Source organism: Podarcis vaucheri (genome assembly GCF_965113315.1).
Source record: "Podarcis vaucheri genome assembly, chromosome: 6".
Lineage (NCBI taxonomy): Eukaryota > Metazoa > Chordata > Lepidosauria > Squamata > Lacertidae > Podarcis > Podarcis vaucheri.
In genome coordinates, this window is record NC_138764.1 from 57928506 (window position 1) to 57955666 (window position 27161).

Below are 27161 nucleotides of genomic sequence, written 5' to 3' on the forward strand. Positions count from 1 at the left end.
GCACTGGTTGGGTGTATGTGCATAATAGTTACATATGTAACTGAAAAGCAGTGATAAATGTGTCTATGGCATCAAGATGGTGCCTGAAAAGAGATCTACATAAATTCTGAGCATCGTTTTTACTAGTTTAAATTAGGCAATGATTAAAACCTTGTTTTAATCTAAAGTGCTGTGCATACAAAGAAATTATTTAAAAGTCAGATTGGTAGTTATAGCATTAACAGCAAAGAGAGTCTAATAAGAAACCTCCTATTGCTTGCTTATGTGGTAGTTGCATTGCTATCTAGACGACTTGTACAACTTAATACAGTCTCCTTGTATTGCACAGTTCTAAAGTGCACAGCTATAGTGAGTGACTTTAGATCAGCCAGCTAGCTTCAAGTAAATCAGTAATGGATGCTCCTGTATCTTCTGAACACTGCTATTTAAGAATTGTGAAGGCATGACAAATTAAAACGTACTGCTAGTTAATAATCACTAACCCAACACAGCTACAAAATTCTTGCTGCTATTAGTTTTCTTTAAAGGTGATCTGTAAAAGTGATGACACAGGGATCACTTTGGCAAGGCAGGGACTTAGTTCTCCTCCTCTCTTGATTCAGCTCATTTATACCTTAACCCCCTATGCACACACTCTCCACTTTCTTATGCAACAACACTAACAAATCTTGCATATCACCTTTCTTCCTCAAGTGGCACTGTTTCTTAAGGCTGCCTCTATAAAATCTCTGTGTCCTAGAAAACTTGTCAGATGTTCCTTATGTCTGAGACGTTCTTGGCCTTCACTTAACCATTCCCTAGCAGCTGTAAACAAGTCAGACTGTCAGATAGTGGGCATGCAGGGGGAAAAGGAAATATGGGGAAAGAGAAAAGTGAAGTGAGAAGCAAATGGTGGTAAAATGGGATATGGAATGGGAGTGAGGAAGAAGAGCTGAAGAAGTAGGAAAGGAATAGTTATTTGGGTTTTCTAAATATTTTTTAATTGAAAAAAAAATATTTGCCTATTAGGGTAAATTGCATCAGGAATTTTTGTTGCCTTAGAGAGTGATGCAACTTAGTATGTTTATTTTACATATATTAAGCAAACAAAGCTTTTGAAAAAACTTTCAGATTTTTTGTCTCAGTACTTTCATATACGGGGATGCGGGTGGTGCTGTGGGTTAAACCACAGAGCCTAGGACTTGCCGATCAGAAGGCCGGCGGTTCGAATTCCCGCGACGGGGTGAGCTCCTGTTGCTAGGTCCCTGCTCCTGCCAACCTAGCAGTTCATAAGCACATCAAAGTGCAAGTAGATAAATAGGTACCGCTCTGGCGGGAAGGTAAACGGCGTTTCCGTGCGCTGCTCTGGTTCGCCAGAAGCGGCTTAGTCATGCTGGCCACATGACCCGGAAGCTGTATGCCAGGAAAAAGCGAGATGAGCGCCGCAACCCCAGATTCGGTCACGACTGGATCTAATGGTCAGGGGTCCCTTTACTTTCATATACATTTGAAATATTTGATGGGGGAAATTAAGAGCCCTTTTAATGTGGTTTAAATTTTATATTGTGTAAAAGTATTTACTGGAATATTCATTAAAATGTAAAATGCTAGCACTGGGATGATTGCCTGAAAAACATTATTACTTTGTAACTGCCAAGCTTCCATAATACTGCAATTGGCATCCATTCTTTGTTATTATTTTCAGTTTATGGAATTGAAAATTCTCTGGTCAAGGACTACATTTGGTTTCCCCCTTTTCAGTCAGCGTTTTTTGTTTTGCATCCCTGAACTGACCACATCCTGTATTTCTTTACTCATTTTAAATGATAAACCATTGTCTTCTAGGCCGTGGTACCCTCTCAGATGAACATGCAGGTGTGATATCTGTTCTAGCCCAGCAAGCGGCCAAACTGACGTCTGATCCAACAGATATTCCTGTAGTGTGCCTCGAATCAGATACTGGGTATGTGTATTTGGAGCTATTACTTCCTTTACTTAAGACAAATTAATTGACATGACAGGCCCATTGCTTAAGTTGCCTTCTCATATGGATAAATTGGTTAATCCTTGCTGCTCTCTGGGTTCTGTCTTCCATGTGCATGGTAACTTGTTTGGAAAGAACAGCTTCAATTTCTGATCTTTTGTTCTTGGAATTTGAGCCAACTTGCAAAAGTACTCTTAAGAGTGAAGAAGACACAAAGATCTTAACTAGCCTCAGTTAATGTGTTTTGCCATCAGGCTCTCAGTGTAGCTGGGAAGTAGGTTATTGTTCTTCCTACTTTTCTTATCTATCCTCACCCTCCCTTGATCATACTGCATGTTGCAAGAGCCTCATCCTTGTAGTTTCCCCTCTGCTATGGAATAATTTGCTCTCTTCTGCTAATGGGTTGTGGGAAACATAAGAGGAAATAGGATCATCTGTTTAGGATGCTGATATCACAGAATAAATTGAAAGATTCTTCCTTGGTGCATGTGGCTTCACTGACTTTGGAGTTCTGTAGGACTAATTTTAGGCTTTAAACATATACTTATTGAAGCCTTGTAAATACACCTCCCAATTACTAGTCTGCCTGGGGCTGAAGAGCTGCATTCTGTGTTGGGCACTGATGAGGGATGGAATGTACCAACCTTCCTCTGCCAGTTCACTCAGTTGCCTACATGAAATGGGTACCAGGCTAGTACACAAATATAAGGCTGGTTTAAGCCTTATTTTAAGTGTTAAGTTTCTTGTAAGCAGGGGTGTGCTTCCAAGCCTTTTTCCCTCCAGCATGCCACCATGATCACATTTGGAGCCTTCCATGAATTTGAGGGGGAAGGTCTGAGGTGGGAAGCTTCTACTTACGGAGTCTCCCTGTGGATTTAGATCTCCAGTAGCACAGGGCTTTAAACTGTGTATGTGTGGAGCCTCAAAACTTTTGAAGTGCTCTAAAGGTGGTGATGCACCCCAACTCCCATGTTGGTCAACATGTGAGTAGAGCCAATGCCCAAATAGGGCACTGATAAGGTTTACAAGGAAAAAGGTTTAATAAATAATTCTGGGTTTAAAGTCTACCTGATTTTGCTAATATTTGAAATAATGGTGATTAAAGGGGTGTCATCAAAATGTCTATAGCTGTATTACAAATGATGACAAGTGAAGAGAATCTATGTGTGATATGAAAAGCAACAGATCTAAAGGCAACAACAGTGGGCTGCAGTTATTTTGGTTAACATTTGGGACTTGTTTCATTCTATGAAAGTGGTGTGTTTAAAAACAAACCTTCTGTTTCTTTCAGCAATATCATGATCCAGAAGCATGATGGCATCACAGTAGCAGTACACAAAATGGCATCTTAACCTTATACATCCACAATACTCCTTGCTCTTCAACATTTATGCATCTTTGTGGACTACTCTTCTACAGATTAATACAGGTTGAATATCCAGTATCACTAGGTAGAACCTAGCTGGATTGGACTGTAAACATTCTCCCAAGTTGGTATGGAATCTTAATTGCTCTGAACTTGTGCCATTTCATATTATCATGTGTGGAATGTTTTCCTGTTACATGGCTGGGGAGAGCACCTTGTCAGGTGGCCCCAATACTCAATAAATCAATAAATAAACAAACTAGAACACACTGCTTGTTCACTAGTAAAGGTAAAGGTACCCCTGCCCGAACGGGCCAGTCTTGACAGACTCTGGGGTTTGTGCGCCCATCTCACATCTATTGGCCGGGGGCCAGCGCTGTCCGGAGACACTTCCGGGTCACGTGGCCAGCGTGACAACGCTGCTCTGGCGAGCCAGAGCCGCACACGGAACGCCGTTTACCTTCCCGCTGGTAAGCGGTACCTATTTATCTACTTGCCCCCGGGGGTGCTTTCGAACTGCTAGGTTGGCAGGCGCTGGGACCGAGCAGCGGGAGCGCACCCCGCCGCGGGGATTCGAACCACCGACCTTTCGATCGGCAAGCCCTAGGCGCTGAGGCTTTAGCTTGTTCACTACCGTTTGACTTAATGTTGTTTTATTTGGTGTGTCTAGCCAGGCAATGACATTCACTTGTCTTAAGAAAATGCAGTTGTTTGGTATACTGAGCTTCCTTCTATGTACAAAACTAACAATCACATATTTAAAAGGGACTTGACCATAATAGTTGCATGACTAATGAGACAAACTGTTTTGTGTCATCTGCTTGTTAGCTGATGGCAGTGTATTAGCTACCATCTGTAAAGCTCTCTCTTCTGAGTTTCTTGAATTCCACTAGCTGATCAAGAGATACACACAGGGTTGATAGTAAACCTGGCTATTTCATGAATCAGGGATAGCTCAGTCAGTAGAGCATGGGACTCTCAGAGTTGCAGGTTCAAGCTCCACGGGCAAACGATTCCTGCATTGCAGGACGTTGGACCAGACGATCCTTGCGGTCCCTTCCAGCTCTACAATTCTTGATTTTATGTTCTAATTCCAGAGACCTATACATCTAGCATTTAGGATATCCTAAGAACGAACAAATCTGAATCCCCTCTGGAGTCCTGAGGACCAATACATTTCAGACCAAACTCTGCCATAGGTTAACTCAATGGAAAGTGTTAATAGAGCCAGAAATGTAACACTAAAAAAAAGGCACATAACTACAATGTGTAAGAAAATAGTGTAGGGACTCATGTCAAGAGTGGAATGTGGGGTTTGTGCTCATCAGAACACTCTCTCAAGTACAACCTAATCCTAGGATGAAGGGCAGCAGGATAGCCACAACACATAACAGAATCCTTTTCAATCTAGCTTCCATCCCAGTTAAAGTAAAATATATTAGCTGCTCTAGCGGATTACTATGCCAGAAAATACAAGATGAAGGTGATCCTGTTGATTCTCCTTTCAACCTTTCCTTATTAACCATATTTTCCTGGACCATCTGTCTGGGTTTGGATTTGAAGCTGTCCTGATTGTTCCTACCTGGTAGGGAGGTTCTGGAAAGTGGGTCCCTTGTGGTAGTTGTGTGGAGTATGCCTAGGTTCATTACCCTCTGCTCCATTTCCCTTTCTAATCTAATTGAGTGTTTCCCAAATTTGGGTCTCCAGCTATGTTGCGACTACAACTCCCATCATCCCTGACCACTGGTCCTGCTAGCTAGGGATGATGGGAGGGCCAAGTTTGGAAAACACTGATCTAATTCATGTGAAGTAGTTGACATTCTACACAGGCTCCTTGCTGATGAGCCTCTGATAGCTGCTTCTGCAGTTTCAAATCATACTCTACAAGCCTGAGTAAGGATCTTTACCCTATAAAACCGATTATTTGAATAATATGAGTATTCTATCATATGCCTGCACCTGCTTTGAGATGTAATTATGAAATATGCACAGAATCCATACATACCTTGCTCTCTCTCTACAAGAAATTATTGTTTAGTAGATGACATACTTATACCTGTGTAGTTGAGAGAGAACATGCTCCCTGTTTAGAATATGGTGCTGTTTATCTATATTCCTTTTATGTATGCATCTCTGCTCATTGTGCAAGTGTTGTGGTGGAAAGGGACTGAAATAGTAGCAACAGTACCATCTAAAGGTGGTTACTAATGAGCATATCAAAACAATTATATGATTAAATGCCTTACCTTGTGCATCATACACTGCATGAAAAATACAATCCAACTTGTATTTTGGATGTAACTGCTGTAAAATGAAGTGTTTACCCCAGGGGGATAAATCTTAATCAAATTTCTGTAGTTTTTATTTAGAAAAAAACAAGAACACATTTCTAACCTAGAATACTTGAATAAAGAAATTTATTTTTTATGGATACTTGTTTAAAGAAGGAAATATCACATATTCCTCAAGATGAAAACCAACCTACCTTTTCATGTGCTAGGGAATATTTTTTATTGTGTAATCTAAAAATCAAATAAATTCATGCCGATGGTGGTATGCTGAGCTATTTCTTTAAAAATAATAATAATTCAAAGTGAGCCAGGACAAGGGCTTTACCTCCAGGGGCACTGGCTCAATCCACTTGTAGGAAAAAAGACATTGTTTTCGCCAATGATATCAAGACTCTTATAATCAGGGTACAGAGGGCTTCCTCTGAAGCTAGGTTTCAGCTGCTGACCTTCAAACATGCAGGGTTTCTTATTTTAAAGGTACAACGGAGCCATTAAGAGGAAATGGCCAGTGTTTTGACCTGTCACGGTTATTTTGCAATTATTTACTTTCATACCAAAGAACATTGCATAACTAGTCCAAACACACATTTCCTAGTAGGGGTACTGGCACTGTAGGTTCTCTTTATAGCTTCTACAGGTGCAGGCAGGCATTTAAAATGGAACACTGAACAAAAGGGATCGCTCAGTCAGTGGAGCATGAGACTCTTAATCTCAGGATCGTGCCCTATGTTGGGCAAAAGATTCCTGCATTGCAGGAGGTTGAACAGGGGTCAGCAAACTTTCAGCAGGGGGCTGGTCCACTGTCCCTCAGACCTTGTGGGGGGCCAGACTATATTTTGAAATATTTTTTTTTTTAATTCCTATGCCCCACAACAGAGGTCAGCAACCTTTTTCAGTTGTGGGCCAGTCCACCATCCCTCAAAACATGTGGTGGGCCGGGCTATATTTTTTTTGGGTGGGGGGAGGAAATGAACAAATTCCTATGCCCCACAAATAAGCCAGAGATAACTTTTTAAATAAAAGCACACATTCTACTCATGTAAAAACACCAGGCAGGCCCCACAAATAACCCAGAGATGCATTTGAAATAAAAGGACACATTCTACTGATGTAAAAACACGCTAATTCCCAGACCGTCCGTGGGCTGGATGGAGAAGGCGATTGGGATGGATCTGGCCCCCAGGCCTTAGTTTGCCTACTCATGAACTAGATGACCCTTGTGGTCCCTTCCGACTCTACCATTCAACGATTCTGTATAAATGAATCCTGCCTTGCTCCTGAACCCTCTAGCAGGAAGGAATTAAGAATGTGGGAGGCATGGCCAGGCTCCTGCCTCTGCTGTTAGCGCACCTTGGTTGGGAGAGGGACCTGAGCAGGGGAAGCTAGTAAATAAGCAGGGCCTAGTAGAAGTTAGCTGATGCAGCAAGCAGTTGCTTTAAAAGCCTGTGCAGAAGAACAGCAACTGCTTCTTGTCCTCTTTAACAAGCCTTCTTTTCAGGTGCTGGGGCTGTTCCTTAAACTAATGCCTACTGGATGCCTGAATTTTTTGCTCACCAGGTGTATGCTGAAACCAAGAGTTGAGACCAAAACACAATTAAGATGAAAGGGAAACCTGGAGTTTGAATTAAAAAGCATGCAAGACATGCTAGAGCCCAGGCTTCAGCAAAGCACTATGGAGACAAGCCTTTTTGTGTTATTTCCTGCCCAGGATGTACTAGGGTCAATTCAGAAGCCTTTTCCCCGAGAGGCAGCAATTGTGTGACTCACAATACAGGACAGTTTCTGACATTTACTTCTGAGGCTTCCCTTGTCAAGCAGAAGGATCTTGCTGCAAAAGTCTTGGCTGATAAAAATACCCCTTAACCGCCACAGAGCTTTAAAAAAACAAAACCACTCTGATAATTTTTTTCTTTTAATTTTGAAGCAGTCAAAAACAACTAGGAAGGCAGTAAAATTAAGAGGTCCATCTTGTTCACTAGGGTGATACCACCGTTTTAGTGTTTAAAAACATTGGGTTAATGTTTAAGTTGAAAAACTGCAGACCGTGTTAAAGCAGCAATGGTAGCTTTTATTTTGAGGGTTTGTCAGCAATGTGGACTATTATCTTTTGGGTGTAAGAGCCCTTTAACAAAGTCAATTGCAGCTACTTGCTGGAGCTCAAATCTGCAGCAGGAATGGAGAGAACAGAGGGTGAGCCAGAAGCTGAAGAAAGCACCAAACAACACGACGGTGCAGAAGCTCCCGATGGAGGCTGGGGGTGGATGATTATGCTTAACTTTTTTCTGGTAAGTAAGAATTGTAACAAAGTCTGTGGAGGTTTGGTTATGGAACATTGGAAGCTCCCTTATACCGGGCCAGTTCAGTATTCTCTACACTGACTGGCAGAGGCTCTCCAGGGTTTCAGGCAGGAGACACAAGGGGTTGAAACTGAGATCTTCTGCATGGGAGACTAATGCTCTGCCACTGAGCTACAGTCCTTCACCTTTATGTATATTACATTTTACGTAAAAAAAATGGGGGTATTTGCACAGGGAATGAGGTCCACACATGAAATAAGACCTTACTGTCGACTTTTCTGGGGTTTCTTAACCCTCCCCACAAATTTAAGGGGGTGCAGGGAGTACATAGGGGCAGTGTTCCATTGCACAGGTGGACTTTGTTCCATGCATGCAACCACTTAGTTGAATTTTCAGAAGCCACAGAATAAAACTGGGGACAGCGGGGGGGGGGGGCAGAATTTGAATGCTCAACCCCCAAAAACATATTAATAGCCAAGAAGAGAAACATTAAGGGGAGGGGTGCACACCATGAGATTAAATCTCCCACCTAACATTTTACAACCACAGAGTGGTGGGGGAGACCTCAGACCCAGCAGGGGTCCCAATATTGCCTGTGAGACATTTCCCCAGACCAGACCCATCTACCCAACACTGGACAACCTATGTAGGCAGGTAAAGACATGGCTGAAAAGGAGCAACCTTGAGCTTAAAAGTCTGCTCCCAATTGCTCCTTGGCAAGTAGGGCTCCCTTTCAGTGCTGGTCTGCACTGAAAGGGCTCTCTTACTAAAGCCATTCCCAGTAAGAACTCTCCCCCTTGGGAACTTCCTTGGCAGCCTATGGGACACTTTCAATACTCATGCATAACAAAATTTCCCTTTCAATTTGCCAGGATGGAACTAGACCACCAGCTGCAAATCTGTCTTTCAATGCTTGCTTAAAAGCCATAAATTGAGCACAGTGGATGGGTCAGGGAATGAGAAGTGGAGAGTTGGGAGGGATGTTGCACCATCCATCCCTCTCTTCCCATTCCTCTACTCCCAGGCTACTTTTTCTCCTAGGTCAGCTAATTTCTGGACTTGGGAAATCTCACTGGAGTTCAGCACCATTTCGTTTAGTTTCATATCAACTGTGAATGATCCAAAGTTAAAAGCCATCACAAATTTTCCCAGGGAATAACAGGTGTTATTCTAAAAATGGAAAATGCTACATTCTGTAGGGCAGGGACAAGTGGCAGCAGGCAATACATGTGCTTCAATTTTACTGGATGTTTTGTTTCTTTTAAGGTAAATGTATCTACAATGGGAACAGCGAAAAACTTTGCCGTTTTCTTTGTGGCCTTTCAAGAGCATGTTGGCGGTTCTTCTGAACAAATCAGCTGGATTGGTTCTATCATGTCCTCACTTCGATTCCTAGCAGGTTAGCACAAATACGGTTGAATATGACAAATAAATACTTTATTTGAAGAAATAGTCTTGAAACACTTTTAGTGGTACTTTTTACACATGTACGGCATTTGTTTGCTGCCCCATGGGTTGCTTACAATAAGAAAGCAAAGTCTAAGTAACTACTGTCATTAACCTATGTATACAGCCATCCTGAAAACACTTGAAAGCTTATAAGCATCTAAGACCAGGGTGTAAGAACAGACAATGCGTAAATTACTGTTTAGTATAGATGCACATCAATGGCATCCACACTGTCAATATGGTGGCAAAATTCAGGTTTAGGGGATCTACTTCATTTTTTCCTTGAACCCTAAGTTCTCCCCAGTGGAGCAAGGAAGGACATAAACTTTTGCTGGTCTCCCCCAAATTGCCCAGAGATAAACCAGTAGATCCCAGACCACCTTTGGGCCACCCCTGATGTAGTGGATAGTGCCGGACTTAAAATGGGAACACCTGAACTGAAATTTTCACGCTGCCCACAGAACTTAGTGGGTGAGTTAATCACTGTCTGTCAGCCTCACCTATCTCACGCAGAAGGACAGAAAGGGGAAATGTCATGCATACGACTCTGAACTCCATGGAGAAAAGAGGATACACATGTGATAAGTAAGACCACTAATATTAAGGACTACTCTCATCAGCCATGTTGAAGCAAGTGTTTTCTCCCAGCTCTGGGTAGGCAGCAGAAAACATTCTCCTGACAGCTCTATTATATAGTTTCCAAAAGTTAAGCATATGCCAGGTTCAATATTCCCTAAAACTGGCAAAAATGCCTACCTCCAAGTCTCTCCTTCTGCCAGTTGTACCCCTTTCCCCAAGCCACCATGAAGCTGTTTTTCTTCTCTGTTGCAGCACCACTGGTAACCGTAGTATGTGAAATTATAGGAGAACGACCAGCATCAGTGATTGGGGCTTGCCTGGTTGGCATTGGTTGTCTTATCAGCATATTGGCCACAAACATCCCCTTTCTTTGTGTGTCTATGGGATTCCTGACAGGTGAGCGTACCTTGACCATATGTTTAAGAATCAGCCACAGTAACAGAAAAGTCTAACTGGAAATAGAAAAACTGAGTAACAGTCAGGCTAATTTTGGGTTGGGGCTGGGCTTTTGTTTATTTTTTGCAAAGGCCTTCCCCACCAGAATCAATAATGGTCTCCCTGCACTGCTGAGACACAGGGCCCAACTTAGAAAAAGTTAAGGATAACCAAAGGGAGGTACTCTACCTGTAGGGCTACTGGAGGCACCCACAGGTAAGTGCCCCCTTTCATTCATATGTGCCCCAGTAGGTAAACTAAAATGTTTTGTTGCACATGCCCTCCCCTAAAAAAAAAAAATACATTGAATAAGGTGAGAAAGACATCACCTGGAGTTCTTTTTGTCGGCTCTTAAGATTACTTTTGAAATTGAATATATATATATATATATATATATATATATATATATATATATATACACTTATTAAAATATCAAGATGTTACATTTTGAGCTGTATTCAACAAAATAGTTCCACTCGCTCAATGACTTGAGTCTGTACGACAGAAGCTTCCCTCCCTCTCCTTTCATTGTGTGGCACCCAAATCTAGGGTTGACTACCATCCTTCGGATGGGCCCAGGTGAAGGAGCATCTTTTTTATGTGTTTCTTTTCATTTTAGGACTGGGTTTTGCTAGCTTGTATCAGGTAGCAGCTGTGATGATTGTCAAGTACTTCAAGAAACGCTTGGCTCTAGCCAATGCAATCGGCCGTTCAGGAATGGGACTGAGTGTTATACTCACACCATTTGTTCAAGTCCTGATAGAAACGTATGGATGGCAAGGTTGGTAGCTTTCACTTCCCACATTTCATTGTAATTACCACTTTATGTGTATTGGCTTTGAGAGTGGGACAGGGGAGTGCAACCCTGCTACTCTTCTTCAATCTCTAGGTGGCTTTTTATACTATTGACCATGGTATCTTCCTGGTCAGGAAGGCACTTTATTAGTAGATTCATTCCCACCTGCACAGTCAAGTCTAGAGAGTAGCACTGAGAGAGTGTGCTTTGCTTCTTAAAGGAACAAGTGCATAGCTTTGGGGTACTCCTGTGTACGTCTTTGTCATTCAAAGCCCAAATCATCTCTGTACCAGGAAAACCTTTTGCAAGTGGAAGAAGACTCCTTGGGGAGTCCTGGGAAGGAAGTAGAAAAGCCTCTGATATCTTGCCTTAAAGAATGCCAATTCTCCCAGCATGACTGAAAATTAACTTATTTTAGACCCTCTGAAAGTCACCAAAAATGTTCCTTCAGACGGTGTGCTAATAGAATTTATTAACATTTCTATTTCCCTGTTATTGCAGCAGAATGTCACATCTCAATCTCTGTCTAATCATTTAGGTGCCCTACTGATATATGGTGGCGTGATGTTGAACCTTGTTCCTTCTAGCATGCTACTACGACCGATTAACATGATGAAAAAGAAAGTTGTAAATATTAAACACGAAGACAAACAAACAACTGTGCACCTAAAAATTGTAGAGACCACTGAAGACAGCCAAGATAAAACTGGCACCACAGAACCGAACAGAGCAGATCCCCTCGATCATGAATGCATCAGTATGAACAATCTACAGAATGTTGGACTACAATTAGCCCCAGAAAACAACAAGTGTTCTGAAGTGCCAGAGAACGGGAGCCACAAAAACAAACATCCCAATCGGAATGGTAATCAAAACTGCTTTCCAACAAACAAGGAGGGAAATTCCAAGCCACAGCCTTTTTCTTGCAAGCAATGCCATGTTGATTTTTCCCAGCTAAAAAACCCTTTCTTCTACATTTTCACATGGTCTTTTCTCTTCAGCCAGCTAGCCTACTTTATCCCCACTTTCCACCTTGCAGCCAGAGCTAAAACACTGGGCATCGAGCCAATGGATACTGCTTACATCATTTCAGTGGCTGGTAAGAAAAACTCAACTTCTAAAGTGGCTTTTTAAAGATCTCTGCATGACAGCTTCACTAATAATTCACTTTGGGTGAAGAGAAACTAATTCCTGTAGAAAAGAAATGTAACACTGCTTATGGCTCAACATACAACTCTATTAAAAAACAACAACCCAAAGACCTGTTGTTTTTAAGTATGAAATCAAAATGTTAGTTATAAAAAAATCTCATAGCAATACAAGAAAGGATAATTTTTTTTACAACACAACAGAAATGATCCTGGGGAAAATGAATCTGATTTTGGATTAATAAATAGCTCCCTAGAAACATTGACACTGGTGTGCTGCGGCCATCAAGAATGTAAGAGTGTATTGTTAATAAGTAAATACAATACAGTGGTGCCTCGCAAGACGAAAAGAATTCGTTCCGCGAGTCTTTTCGTCTTGCGATGTTTTTCGTCTTGCGAAGCACGGTCCGTCGCAACTGCGCCTCAAGCGGCTTTTAAAAAAAAGCGCAAGACATTTTCATCTTGCGAAGCAAGCCCATAGGGAAATTCGTCTAGCGAAGCAATGCAAAAACGGAAAACCCTTTCGTCTAGCGAGTTTTTCGTCTTGCGAGGCATTCGTCTTGCGGGGCACCACTGTACACTGAATAACAGAATATATCTCATCTCTTTGTCTCTAATGTGTGTTTTATATGCCAACTGGTGTGTTTAATCTGCCACCTCATCAATTTTTTTTAAAATGTGTCTTAATCAACTTCTAAGTAAATTGTTCTGAACAGAATTTGTTCCCCTCCCCATTTGATATTTGTATTATGAAATAAGAAACAAACTCCAGTAATTAAAAAGACTTTATTAAATGAAGCCATTTTCTCCCATTGTAAGACAATGATATCCCTACATAATAGGGATCAGCAAGTAGAAGTTCCAAGGCCAAATCCAGTCACCCACCCAAAATACTCCCCTTCCTTCCAATCTGAAATTTGCCAACCAAAAACCAAGAGTGGTATATGAAGGGAGTAGCATCTGTGGCAAATGTACTTGTCAGCAAGCAATTTCGAGAGGTAGGAGTTGGAGAGTTGGGCCCTAACCCAGCAATTGCATGCAACAAAGTGTTTTAAGAAACCTAGTTACTGAGCAGGGATACAAAATATGAGTCATGCAGATTGAAGGTAATGGCAAAAGGCCATAATTTCGAATGTGCAAACTTTCTCTTAACAAAAAAACAAAACACAAAGAAACTGGCTGCATATATACATGTAATCTTCTACATAAACAAGTTTGCTAGACTGCAGCCAGTATACTTTGTTGTAAAATGAAAGGAGGGGAAAAGACAGCCAGGGCTTTGAAAATATTTTTAGTACTTGTTCATAAAATATTTCACAAATGGCATATAAAAATCTGGAAATTCCTGAGGACCTCCCCCCCCCCCATGGGCAGATTACCAGGATATCACTGTTGGCGATTAGTAGGGATGAAATACAAAATTCTAATGGATGGCACTTACCTTTCAATTAAGCAGATCATCAAATTAGTCCTGAACAAAAACAAAAACAATCAATGTGAGCCACTGATGTTTTCATAAGAATACCAAGTAGTAAGCTAAATTAGAAGTGGCATAAAAAAGACAGAAAGTTTCCTGAGCTGTTTTTATTTTATTTTGGGAGGATATTTTAAATTTTTTTTAAAAAGTATTAGATCTCTGCAAGGAAATATTCAATGTTAAAGAGATAAAAGGTAGTAAAATACATTCTTTTTTTCATGTAAACTGCCACCAACCTCTGGGCTTGAAATTTTGAATTTTCACATGCATTTTACAGAAATAAAAGAAGGGTACAAACTCTTTCCTTTCTGACCTGTGTTTTTCAATGCTTCTACTACATAAATTCTGTTTGAAAATTCATTATTTTTCTGCTTCCCTTTAGGTATAACAGAGACAGTCAGCCTTTTGCTCTCTGGTTGGATTGCAGATCAGAACTGGATCAAGAAATATCATTACCACAAGATGTACCTCATTTTTTGTGGTGTCTCTAACCTGCTGTGTCCTCTTGCCACAACCTTCTCATTACTTATGACCTATTCTGTAGTCTTTGCCATTTTCAGTGGTGGATACCTGGCTCTGATACTTCCTGTATTGGTAAGCAGAAGAAAGCAATTAATCATCAAAAGGCTAAAAGCAAAGCGATCCAGAATTATTATAAAGCACAGCCCATCCAAAACTTTCACCTACTTCAGTTCACAGAGGATAAACCAGAAAACTAAAAATGCTCTGAACATGATATACCTGAGGCTCCATTTGTACATAGGAACATGAGAGAGAAAACCTTGCAGATGCTCTGAAGATCTATTTGATTGAACCCAATGCATTTTGAGTCTGTGATTCTGCCTCCAAAGCATTAATTAAACAAGTCTTCTGTACGGCCTCAGAACCAAACTACACATGACTTCTGTCACACTTTTGAAAGTGTGCTTAATTGAACCCCTTTGACTTGGGCAGGGTGGGGGCATCAGTTGTAGGGCTCTGGTATGAAATGTTCTCCGAGTCTAGATTGCTCTCTCCCTGCTGAAAATCATCCCCTTCATAGTCATCCCCTCTAATTTCAGATTGCTTAAACCTGTGGTGGCCAATCTTTTTTAGCAAGCATGTCACAGTTCTAAAATATGAGACTGTTCCATTCTACTGCAAGCTACATACATTTATAGTCCTTGGGTTGGTTTGACCTCAAATATTATATATTGAGCTGGGGAGAATGCAGTGGTACAACACTGGATAAACAGGGAGGACTAGAGATATGACTCTAGTCCAGGCATGGGGAACTTCCAACCCACAGAACAAATTAGACCCTAATTTGCTCTGTGGAATCATTTCCCCCAAACATCACCCACCTGATATTATACATGGGGTCAGGAGTGTGGGATAGATAAACATACGGTTGTGATCTGGAGCTTAAAGTGTGCTTCAGGTTGTTCCTCATCAAATGAGGCTTGCTGACAGTAAGCTCATTTGAAGTTATACATCTGCTGCAAGTGTAGTTTATGTACCTGTAAATGGACATTTTTCTTCTATAGACTGGCCTTGTAGATAGCTATGCCTGTCTGCGGCAGAAAAGTCTCCATCTGTAGGTGGAGTTTGAATACAAACAAAACCTGCAAATGAAAAAAGTGAGACTCACTGTGGGCACCAAGAAGTTGGTTGGGACTGACAGTGAGCTCTTTTGAAGATGTCACCTGACATCACCATAAGGGCGTCAGGTGTCAAAGTAGCCCTGGGGTATGTGAAGGGTCAGGATGTAGCCCTCTGGCTGGAAAAGGTTTGTCACCCCTGCTCAAGTCTATGCCAGAGAAAGACCCATGTGCCTATCACATCACATAAACCTCTACTGGCTATGCCAGAGATTGGTCACCTATGGCTTAATTGCAGATGATTTGTTTTTATTATTATCTTTAAAAATGTATTTCTAAACATGCAAATGAAGGGAACATGCAAACTGTTTTCAAAATAGGGGACAATGTGTAGAAAATATTTATAAAACATATAAATAACACTGATTGCTTCAACAGGTAGAGTTTGTAGGAGCCTCCAGATTCCACAGTGCTTTGGGACATGCCTCATTCATTGCTGGCCTTGCAGTCCTCGCTGGACCTCCTATTGCAGGTAACTTAAAACAACCTCTTCCTTCCATTCAAAGAGTGCTAGAATTCCTTTCTTGTCAAAAGCAAGGCTGAGTAAAATTTGTATCCAACAAGGTCACTGCACAAACTGAATGATCTCCACTCATGCCACAGAACTTCCCTTCCCTCTCCTCCTCCAGCTGCTTCCCCTCCACATCCCCTGATATCTGCTCTGATGTTTCCCCCAGCAGATTTCAAAGGGTGCAGGGAGTCCTCTAGGAGAGGAGAAGGAAGGGAAAGTTCAGTTGCACGAGTGTTAAGCTGTTCCACTCACACAATGACTTCACTGGATTCTGTACTGGGTTTCCCCCTCCAAAACACTATCAACAGACCAACCTATTTATGGACTTTCATTCATTTTCTAGTAAAAGTCAGCACAAAAAAGGGTCTTCCTTAACCCTGTTCAAGGTGTGTGGAAAAGGAGTATAAAGCATGCATTTGTGTTTTTAATCCTTCCTCTTGCCTGTGGGGTACAAGCCTCTCTAGAAGAGAAAAAAAATCCTTAGGAAGTAACAGTGAACTGTTGCCCACCCACAAGGGATATAAGCAGCAGCAACTGTGTAGCACCATCAGTTTAAATGTTAAACAATCTCATATCCTTCCACTTCCTCTGTTTCCCTTTTGTCTATTGTAAAGCACCTTTGTGAAATGCCAGGTACATGGATAATCCAATATAAATAACAATAGTAAGGAAAAATATTGCTCACGGTTGCTGCAGGCTGGGTATTTGCCTCCTACCTTCCTTCTTCACAGCTCTGGCCCTCTTTCGCTCTCACGGTCTTCCCTAGACTGTCTATTCCAGGGGTAGTCAGAGTAGTGTCCTCTGGGTGTTGAGCTGCAGCTCCCATCGTCACTGATCACTGGCCCCGCTGGCTGAGGCTGATAGGAGTTGGGAGTTCAACAACGTCTGGAGGGAATCGTGTTGGTTATCCCCATGGACTAGCCTTTTCCCTACTTTGTCTTTCCCTTTTCTGTGTGGAGTCCTCTGGAAAAGAATCAATGGGCACATTAGGATAAATTATGATAATGGAAAAAGGCCTTAAATCCTCTCTCACAGTCCCATGTGATAAAGGGTTCCTTTGCCTCATTCCCCTGGGAAAAAATTAATACATCTCTAGCATGTAACTGACATACCAGTAAAAGGAACATATGTAGCTGTTAGCCAATCAAGTTGCAGCAGCATAGGAAGCAGCCAGGAACAAAATGACAGATAATCCAGAAAAGCTGGGGTGGGGGAATAACCTCTGTATTCAGACATTGACAGTTCAAATCCCTTGCATGCCTATTGAGATGTAAGCCCCATTGAATTCAATGAGGCTGGAATCCTTTTTTTAAAAGGAGAATGGAAGGCAAACAATCACATCTACTTTCCTGCTAGGTCTTGCCAGCAAGGTGAGAGAAAAGGTGGAGGAGCACTCTCACTGTGCCAGCTATAGGGCTGACAGTTTCCTCCCTAGATTGAAAGGGTGTCAGGGGACTAAAAAGGATTTGGATCCAATTCTTTCCTTGGTTTGCTCCCAACACCCTGCAGTGATTTCCATCACTGCAGCAAGAAGTAGGCACCCAATGTTGGTTCTCCCTTTCTGCCCTCACAGGGACTAGAGGAATACAAGGCCCCTTTTCTGTGACATCCAATGTACTTGACTTGTTTGATTTTTAAGGTGGTACAGACCCATTCAAAAGAGAAAATAAATCCCATTTGCTCAGGCAACTAGCCAATGCTGGCTTGTCCTGTAACGCTGGCAAATTTCATTGCCAACTAGGAGAGACTTTCACCTCAAGCTGTCTTTAGTCCTGCATGACTGGGTGAGAATGTGGATGAGGAAACACACCTACAACTCCACATTCACATTCACATTCCTGGAACTGGGTAGTTTCACATTTCCTGTGGTAGTGTTCGTGTTGTAGAATCACGTGCCCTCTGAGTTCAGGAAAATGCCAAAGTTAATGTCATTTTGGCAACTTCTAAAAACACATTTGTGCTCCCAGGCCTTTGCTTGTGCTCGTCTCCAGGAAGCTGCTATGCCTTTTAACTCTGCCCCGAGTTGCCTGCTTTGTGTGTGATTTTAGTCTTCAATCTGTTTTTCAAAATGGCTAGATGTTGCCTCAGGACTTACGTAGCAGGCAGAATTGAAAACATAAAATGGAAGTTGAAAGGATGGCCAAATCCCTTCAGTAACCTTGGAGTTTGTTTAAAACCATTGTAATAGAAACTCGGATAAAATGTTCATTCCCTTTCTAACCTGTGGCATACAAGTCCAACAGGCTACTAGCATGGTTAAACAACAGTGTGAAGAAAAAGGCAACTTGGTGCCCTCCACATGTTGTTAACTACAACACCCACCACCCCTGAACACTGGTCATGCTGCCTGCGGCTGATGGGAGCTCTCTAGTCCAGTAGCAACTGAAGGGTACTACCCTGGCTACCTGCACTTTTAAAATGAGGAAAATAAAGAACACAAGGTTTTTTTTGGGGGGGGGGGAATCAAGCAACAAGAAAGCAAACAATTAAAGCAATGAAGAGGAAACTGCTAAAGGCATGAGCAAAACATGTATTTAAATGCAGCAGGTGTAGGAAACCAACCAGGGAGACATAGTACCTTAATGAAAGGTGTAAAAGAAGTACTGAATAAGGAGAGGGAGACTGCAGAGGCTAAACGGAATCTTTGCATCACTAGTCACTGTGGTAGAAGCTGCAGAGAGATCCAAATCAGAATCTATTGTTATCTTGGAGGGCATCTGAGGTGCTGTGTCAATACAGGCAACAAATGAAGACGTTTAAAGCTAACTGACAAATTACAAATTAACAAGTCACTGGAGTGCAACCCAGTCACATTACCTGAGAGTTCTTAAAAGAAAGAACATGAAATTACTGAACATGCACATATTGGTCACTGATAGTACCCCTTTTACTAGCACTTTCACGTTGGCTAATTGTGTGTGTGTGTGTGTGTGTGTGTGTGTGTGTGTGAGAGAGAGAGAGAGAGAGAGAGAGAGAGAGAGAGAGAATATCAAGTTAAAAGACTAAAATCAATTAGAATTATTTGGGTCAAAAGCAGCAGATAGGAGAAATCATACAGCCATTATAGTGTCACAAAAGACAAAGTAAACTTAGCTTGAGATAAGGGGGTGATCTGAACTGCTAACACAGTTAAAGAACAGGAAGGCGAGAGTATAAAGTACAAAGATGGTTCTCACAATGGAGCAGTAGGGTTCTCAAAGGATGTGCGTTGAGATGCTATTTAACTTCATAAATATTAACTTCATAAACCTGGAGCCAAGGATAAGCAGTGGAGCTGTCAGGACTGCGGATAACACAAAATTACTCATGAGTGGTGAAACACAGGTTGTGATGAACTCTAGAAAGATCTCTCTAAACTGGGTGAATGACTAACAGAAGAATAGCAAAGGCAATTCTGAGTAAGTGCAAAACAGATTGAGGTTGAATCCTGACAAGACAGAAGTACTGTTTTTGGGGGACAGGAGGCGGGTAGGTGTGGAGGACTCCCTGGTCCTGAATGGGATAACTGTGCCCCTGAAGGACCAGGTGCGCAGCCTGGGAGTCATTCTGGACTCACAGCTGTCCATGGAGGCACAGGTCAAATCTGTGTCCAGGGCTGAGACCCTGCCCGTGGACTGTCTCGACAGAGTGGTGCATGCTCTGGTTATCTCTCGCTTGGACTACTGCAATGCGCTCTATGTGGGGCTACCTTTGAAGGCGACCCAGAAACTACAACTAATCCAGAATGCGGCAGCTAGACTGGTGACTGGGAGCGGCCGCCGAGACCATATAACACCGGTCTTGAAAGACCTACATTGGCTCCCAGTACATTTCTGAGCACAATTCAAAGTGTTGGTGCTGACCTTTAAAGCCCTAAACGGCCTCGGTCCAGTATACCTGAAGGAGCATCTCCACCTCCATCGTTCTGCCCGGACACTGAGGTCCAGCGCCGAGGGCCTTCTGGCGGTTCCCTCGCTGCGAGAAGCCAAGTTACAGGGAACCAGGTAGTCGCACCCACCCTGTGGAACACCCTCCCACCAGATGTCAAAGAGAAATAACTACCAAACTTTTAGAGGACATCTAAAGGCAGCCCTGTTTGGGGAAGCTTTTAATGTTTAATAGGTTATTGTATTTTAGTGTTTTGTTGGAAGCCACCCAGAGTGGCTGGGGAAACCCAGCCAGATGGGCGGGGTATAAATAATAAATTATTATTATTATTATTATTATTATTATTATTATTATACAAAGCAATGGGGTCTTAACTGAAACTAATGAGGGGAAAATGCATTTGCTTGAGTGCACACCTCACTGAAAATGTCAGCTCAGGACACAGTAGCAATAAAACACGAAATATTATTAGGAAAAGAACTAAAACAGTCTCTCTCTTTGGTATAAATCTAGTGTGGCAGCATTTGCAATATTGTGTACAATTCAAAAAGGACTGGAAGGGGTACAAAAAACAACAACTGAAATGACAGGGGGCTGGATAAACTTCCCTAAAATAAAGATTTAGGGCTTTAAGGTGTTTTAGTTTGGTGGGAGAAGTTGACTATGGTGTGGCATAAAAGGTTTATAAAATTATGCATGGTGTAGAGGAAGTTGATAAAAAAGTAATTATTTCATGGAGTCAATCAGCAAAATTGACACACAGTAGATTCAGAAGTACTCTTTCACATAATGAAGTTAACTTCTGGGGTAAGACTGCAATCCTATGCACACTTTCCTGGAAATAAGCCCCATAGAACACAGTAAGACTTATTTCCAAAGTAAACCAGCATAGAATTGCACAGAAAAACCAGATTCATATCAAACTCCATCAGCAACTATTAGCCCTGATAGCTAAATGGAGCCTGCCTCTGACTGCCAACTGGCCCCTGAATGGGGTAGATCTACTTGCATGTGGAAGCACCCCATGAATGGAAATCTGTATAAACAGTTCTCCACTGGGAGTTCATTTCAGAATACCTTGAAACAGACATGTATTCCAGTGAAGAAAAAAAGAGTGGGCCCTCTGGTGGCACATTTTAAGAACATCTTGGCAGAGGACAAAAATATTGCTCAGAGGAAAACTGGTAGTGTTACTTAAAAAAGGCCACAGGGATTTATTTATTTGTATGTATAGTACACCGGTCAGATATCTCAAAGTAAGAGCGTATCTCATCTGATTGCTGTGTGGCCAGACTGGTATTTGTTTCATGCTCCAAAATGTATTGTACAACAAATGCTTTGGGTGGGGCAAAAATAATCTTGAGTATTGTACTGTGGACTTCTATAGTCTTGCAGAATAAACATTTAAACTCCGCTATTTTCCTTGGCCCTTCTATATAAGCTCTGCAATAGTATTGTTGTGGGAAATGAAGTGATATTCAACTGAAATATCAAAAACTTAAGTAACTGAACTCGGATTCCCTCCTACAGGTTGGCTACATGATTACACTCAGACATATGCTTACTCCTTCATTTTTGCGGGCAGCTGTTACCTTGTTTCTTCCCTTTCACTATTCCTTGCACCAGTAGCCCAAAAATGGAGGCAAGAAAAAAGCTGAACTGACTACATAAGCAAGCAAAATTCTGCAGCAATTGGAAGAAGCCATATCATGTAACATTTATAACAGTTTGTTGACTATGTAATAAAAAGAAATAAATTAAAGGACTTTTCCAAAAGATATCCTTTTGAAGCTGTGGTGCCTTAACATACCAGTGTGATAGTAAATTTATATACTATGAAAACTGAAATTAAGTATACCTTCAAATCCTGAACATACAACTGAATGCCTCTGCCATAAAACCGAGTTTTTAACACATTGTTAGGTACAAACAAAATTGCAAGAAACATTTTTAATAGCCAAGTCTAACAAGCCTGGTATCCCATGCCTTCCCAATATCCCCAAACACAGAAAAAGCTAACTCACCTCTGAAGGTCCAAATACTAGCAACCTAAAAGTGTGAAAGAGGTCACTACTTAAAGAGTAAGCAGAAAACCCAAGGAGGAAAAGCTGCTTAAGGGGATGAAAGATATTTAACAGCAAATGTCCCCCTCCCGCCTCCGAAAGTCAATTCCATTTCAACAGTAATTTGTGAAATACAAACTGTCTTCAGAATCTGGACAGAAGACAATACTGCTGGCTCTCACTACACCGTCTCCTAGAAAGGATTAGAGAGTAAGTTAACCATAGGCATCAAGTTTTAAATTTTATCAAGTACCATATATTGGTGCAACAGACCTTTTCATTACAGATATGGTATATTGGCCTTTTAGGTTATGTTAAAAGTGGTTTAATGGTGGGGGGTAATAGTTTGAGAATGAACAAGCTTCCATATGTAATTCTATACGCTACAGGAAAGCATCTTTTCCTATACTCAAAAGGAAACAAGGGCCAGAAAAAGATCAAAGATCATGTCACTTCTGATGACCTACAGGGGCTATCACACAAAATGAACAAGGAAATCTTTCAACAGGCCCCTTAATTTGTTTAGTTCACAGGTTACAAATGCCCAGCGTCATTTCTGATCATCACACACACGTTTTGCTGAAAGTACATAAACACACACATCACCACTTCTTGGCATATACACTTAAGACTGAGACACTCATGTTTTGTATTCTATGGGAAGGGACCATAGCTCAGAAGTGAAGCACATGCTTTTCATGCAGAAGGTCTAGATTCAATACCTCACATTTCCAATGTTAAAAGTCAAAAAGTAGCAGGGGAAATCTCTGCCTAAGACACTACCAATCAGAGCACACAGCACAAGGCGTCAGGGACAAAAGTATCACCTGGTGTGATGTAGTTTCCTACCTATTAGTAGCAGTGATTTTAAAACGTAATAATTATTATATCAAATATAAATCCATGTTCTTTGATGTAGAAAGTTTGTAACATGTCAAGTGACTCCATGTGAGAACACTTTTTCCAGGCAGCAAGAACAAAGTATCCACTTGCTAATCACCCCTGTGAATACCCCACCAGCAAATACCCACTAGATGGCAACAATGGAATATCTATCCTTGTACATAATGCTGCTACTCAAATTGTCTTCCCAATGGAATGGGATGCACAAAGAGAATTACCATTTGTATTTAACATCAGGCAGGCATTTAAAACTTCCTAGCCATGAGGGTGAACTGACCAAAATGTGAGGTATTAAACCCTGTAAGGTGGCACAAGCCAATAATAGGGTGCATACTTTTGTATAAGATCTCAGGCAACTCCAGCTAAAAATCTAATGTATCCCTACGGACAGGAATTGTGGCTTGTCACACACTTGACAATCTTCTTTCCCAGTTCCAGACACTAGTTTTATTGTGGCCAAGTGGATCACCATTCATGATGGGTGGGCTGGGTTTGACTTGTGAAGTCTTTCATTGTACAGCCTGGTAACAGACAGCACTAGAATAGATGGCCTGCTGATCTTAGTTTCATTTGAGTTGGTTTGATTAACTATGCTACTAAACATGTTTCAGTAAAATAATGGAATGAGCTGAACAGAGAAACATGCAAATACAACAAAGATACGAAGGAAATTGGGATCATTCATATTTACCTAGACTTGACACTTTGCAGTTACGGTAAGTTTGCAGGCCAGATCTGAAGGTGCTTCTACTAAATAGAGGTAGAGTGGTGTTGAACTGCAGACAAAAAGATATAGAAGGGAACCCCATCACCAGCAATCCCAAGTTGGGCAGACCTTGTCCAGCAAACAGGAACAATTCCTGATATGTACCATCTGTATAGACACAGTTTCACAAGGAAACCAAAACAGATATCCATTTTATTCCATCAGTGGGCTGCTACCATGTTTACTAGAAATACATGTTCCAGGGAAATGCACTGATTTCAGATATTCAACATCAGCATGGCAAAGTGAAAACTAATTACAGTATGGCCCAAAATCTTGCTTCATCTCAAAAGCATCCTATACCTTCCATCTAAACATTAAATCACACTAAGATGGCAAAACCAGTCTAGCTTCTTTTGTTCATGTTTATGTACAGATACACCCTTCTTTACTTTGGGTGACAGCTCATTTGCTAGCTCTTTTCAGGGCTGCGTGTAGCCCATGCATCCATGGAATCATCAGCTCCCTGTCCTCACCAGAATGTGTATGTGTGCATGAAAATAGATCAGCTGTTTTTCATATGATCTGCTGCAATACATACACAATGTGCTGTCAACTACACCATAATGTAGTATTGGTCACCCTTTTTCTATACACTGCTTCACTTTGGGGGAGCTGTGTAGACATCTGTCATTAAAGAAGACAAACATTCCACAACTAGTTTAAAGAGCCATCTTCTTCTTGGCAACTTCCTTTTCAACTGTATTTTCTTGTGCATGTATTCACTGTAGACATCATGCTAATTGATCTGATGTGCAACTGACCCGTTTCATAATGCTAGAACTCAGCTACTTTACAATCTTAAGTCCCCATGACCTCATCTTTTGCTATAGTGCAAGTAATGTACAAACATCTGTACAGAAATAATGGTATAGAATCCATGTCATTTCAGCAAAACAAAAGCCTGCAACTTCCAGACAAAGAACCATGTAAGAACTGAAAATGAGTAAAGATTGCATGCTGCTGATGGTGGTGGTAGGTAGAACAAGGAAATTCTTGTATATGAAGCAGCAGGAGGGGAGGATGCTACCTGGTTATTCCCACATGTTTTGCTGTATTTTAAAACATTAGCATCATTTCCCCCCCTTGGTTCTTCAGTATTTCAAAAGCCTCAAATCCTATTTTTTTCTAATAAAAAGTTAAAGGTATATTCATAAAGAATGGACAAGGTTTTTTATAATATTTGTGCTGCAGACAGGACAGGCTTTAGTAGACTATGCCCTGCTGTTTCTTAATTATGTCTACTGATTTCATCTGGAAGAATGTTAACTGCACAGTGGCTTCTCTTACTTTGCATACTTCTGCTTCTGAAAGTCACTGCAGCCATAATATGTTGATCTATAAATCTCTGCTCTTCCCTTCAAAGCCTTAACCGTACCTCTGCCGTGACATTAACTATTGTTACTAACCAAACACCCTTTAACTCTGGTCTTGCAAAACTGCTTCAACCCCTGCTTAACAGGGAATCTCACTGGCCTCATTTTAACAATGGTTAAGGTTGATGAAGACATTGTGGCAAAGTGGATTTACAGTAGAGAAGGGACCAACATTACACTGACAGGTGCGTAATTTCCTGGATCTCCTCCTGGATCTTGTTTTATAAATTGGCTGTTACATTGGTTATCTTCCAATCCAGTGCTTAAGGAGGACAAGTTTAGTGAAACGAGGTGGTAGGTAAGTAGGCTGGTTTAATAACAGTGGGGTAAGAAAAGAAGCACACAGGAATCCTACAAGTGCAACTAACTTTTGGTACGTAAACGGAAGTTTCATTGATATGTCTTAGCACTGGTGTCACTGAATGTATTCCTGAATGATCTGGAGTCAGCAGGATGGAGAATGAAATAAGACACCCCCAAACAGTCAGTTAAATGTTAATACAACCAAGCTCTCCAGAAAGAGAAAGCACCCTGCGTGAAGAGGGTGAAGTTTTGTGATTGGCACCTCCAGCTTCCATTTAGGGCTTACTCATGAGTGCTTTTGCGAGTTATGCATCTGAACAATTCCACCAATCTTCATTGTTGTTTGCCAGTTCACTTTTAGAAACAGTAATTATGTTACTACTTAGCTATTAAATTTCTATACAGCCCTTCATCCGAAGATCACAAAGGAATTTATGGTGAAGTTTTGGTGGTTGCTTTTTGTCCTACGTTATCTAAACCAGGGTTGGGGGACCTCTGGCCCTCCTGTGTCCCCAACTCCCATTAGCTCCAGCCAGCATGGCCTATTGCCAAGAATGACAGGCACATTAGTCAAACATCTGGAGGGCCACAGGTTCCCCATCCAATCTTATTCCAATCCCAACCAGTCATTCCCTATATCCAGAGAAATCATTCTCAAAATCATTCCATAATTCCCCAACAAATCCCTTGTGCTCTTATTTTTCAGTTCACTTACTGTGTCTTTCTCATTATTCATATTAGTGGGGCATTTATTATTGCAAGGCAGGGCCATAGCTCACTGGAAGAGCAGCTCCTTTAATGAAAAATGTCCCAGGTTCCATTTTCGGGTAGGGCTCAGAGACAGCCTTAAAATCAGAAACACTGGACAGCCACTGCCAATCAGTACATAGCTAGATAAACCAATGGCCTAATTCAGTGCAAGGCAGCTTCCTGTGTTCCTATATTGAAGTAAATTGCCTTCACCTCTGACTCCCCCACTGTGACCCAAGCTGTACATGCATTTAAGTTTAGCATTTAAAAAAGAGAGAAAACATTATATGTGTTTGGGTAGTACTGTAATCTTCCTGTGCGTACTTTGTTATGTGTGAGTGTGCCCTTTCAGATATTCAAAGGTGGTGAAAGGACATGCATAGAGATCCTCAGTCCCATGTCCCTACTCTCCTCTCCCCTCCCAAAAAGTGGGTCTGAAGGGGGTTTGAATGTGCTTACCAATCCCCATTCAGACCTTCCACTTCACACAAGAAGGTTGTGAGTAGAGCAAGCAAGGACATTGGGTGCATCAGTATGCACACATCCCCTTCTCACCTGTAACTGTTTTTTGAGCACCTGAAGCCTATGATGTCATAATTGTAGACAAGCAGTATACTTCCATGCTTCAGGAACATGTCATCCACTCTGTCAAGGAAAAAGCAGGAGGGTGCAAAGTTCACATTGCCCCAATGCAGTTACTGGGAGGAGCGGCAAAAGTGCCAAATTCAGTTCAAATCCACCCCACAACTTTAAAGGGGGCCTAGCACAACAACCCCTGCACCTATCTGTTTGAAATTTGGCAAGCTTTATCTACTTAGAAGAGGCTAACTTCATCTAATTGTAAAGAGGGGACAAAGAGCTAGTTGTTGATGACCCCAGCCTGTTCACTGGAAAGCTTTAGATTTTCTGCAGCAAGGCTCTGCTTTGAACCCAAATCCAAGCTGGGATTCTCTGAAGTGGTACAAGGCAAACCAACCTGCTTTGTACTTCACCAAGTATTTTCTTCTGGGCAGAGCCCTCAATCTTACTGAGTGTAAATGACATACCTAAGTACCACACACTCTAACATTACACATTAGATGATGTTGATCTAAATTAACAATAACTCACCAGGAAATGTTTTAAGGTCATAGAAGAACTCTGCTAAGGGTATCATAGCACTGAAAAGGGCAAGTTAAGTA

The 27161-nt window shown here is 41.5% G+C and overlaps 2 protein-coding genes and 1 long non-coding RNA gene across 3 annotated transcripts; 2 read left to right on the forward strand and 1 right to left on the reverse strand.

Annotated features, from left to right (window-relative positions):
- The first annotated feature begins 1787 nt into the window (after positions 1 to 1787).
- On the forward strand, positions 1788 to 3598 carry LAMTOR5 (late endosomal/lysosomal adaptor, MAPK and MTOR activator 5). The gene is made up of 2 exons (XM_082225355.1): positions 1788 to 1942; positions 3255 to 3598. The coding sequence occupies exons 1-2, from the start codon at positions 1803 to 1805 to the stop codon at positions 3313 to 3315; spliced, it is 201 nt and encodes a 66-aa protein (XP_082081481.1). The 5' UTR covers positions 1788 to 1802; the 3' UTR covers positions 3316 to 3598.
- A 358-nt stretch (positions 3599 to 3956) lies between these two features.
- Positions 3957 to 21477, forward strand: SLC16A4 (solute carrier family 16 member 4; the record flags this gene model as incomplete). Its single annotated transcript, XM_082228589.1, has 8 exons — positions 3957 to 7905; positions 9184 to 9316; positions 10198 to 10341; positions 11000 to 11161; positions 11715 to 12275; positions 14184 to 14395; positions 15820 to 15913; positions 21350 to 21477. The coding sequence occupies exons 1-8, from the start codon at positions 7795 to 7797 to the stop codon at positions 21475 to 21477; spliced, it is 1545 nt and encodes a 514-aa protein (XP_082084715.1). The 5' UTR covers positions 3957 to 7794.
- Positions 13092 to 27161, reverse strand: LOC309535489. The gene is made up of 5 exons (XR_014221265.1): positions 26536 to 27161; positions 16638 to 23561; positions 15301 to 15405; positions 14294 to 14387; positions 13092 to 13795 (listed from the first exon to the last, which is right to left on the reverse strand). It is a non-coding gene; the product is annotated as an uncharacterized lncRNA (long non-coding RNA).

What these genes read in the sequence shown, in the direction of transcription:
- LAMTOR5 (XM_082225355.1), top strand. Translation starts at nt 1,803, where the DNA reads ATGATAAACCATTGTCTTCTAGGCCGTGGTACCCTCTCAGATGAACAT. An exon ending in TGCCTCGAATCAGATACTGG is followed by an intron (nt 1,943 to 3,254) that starts GTATGTGTATTT and finishes TGTTTCTTTCAG; the next exon opens with CAATATCATGATCCAGAAGC.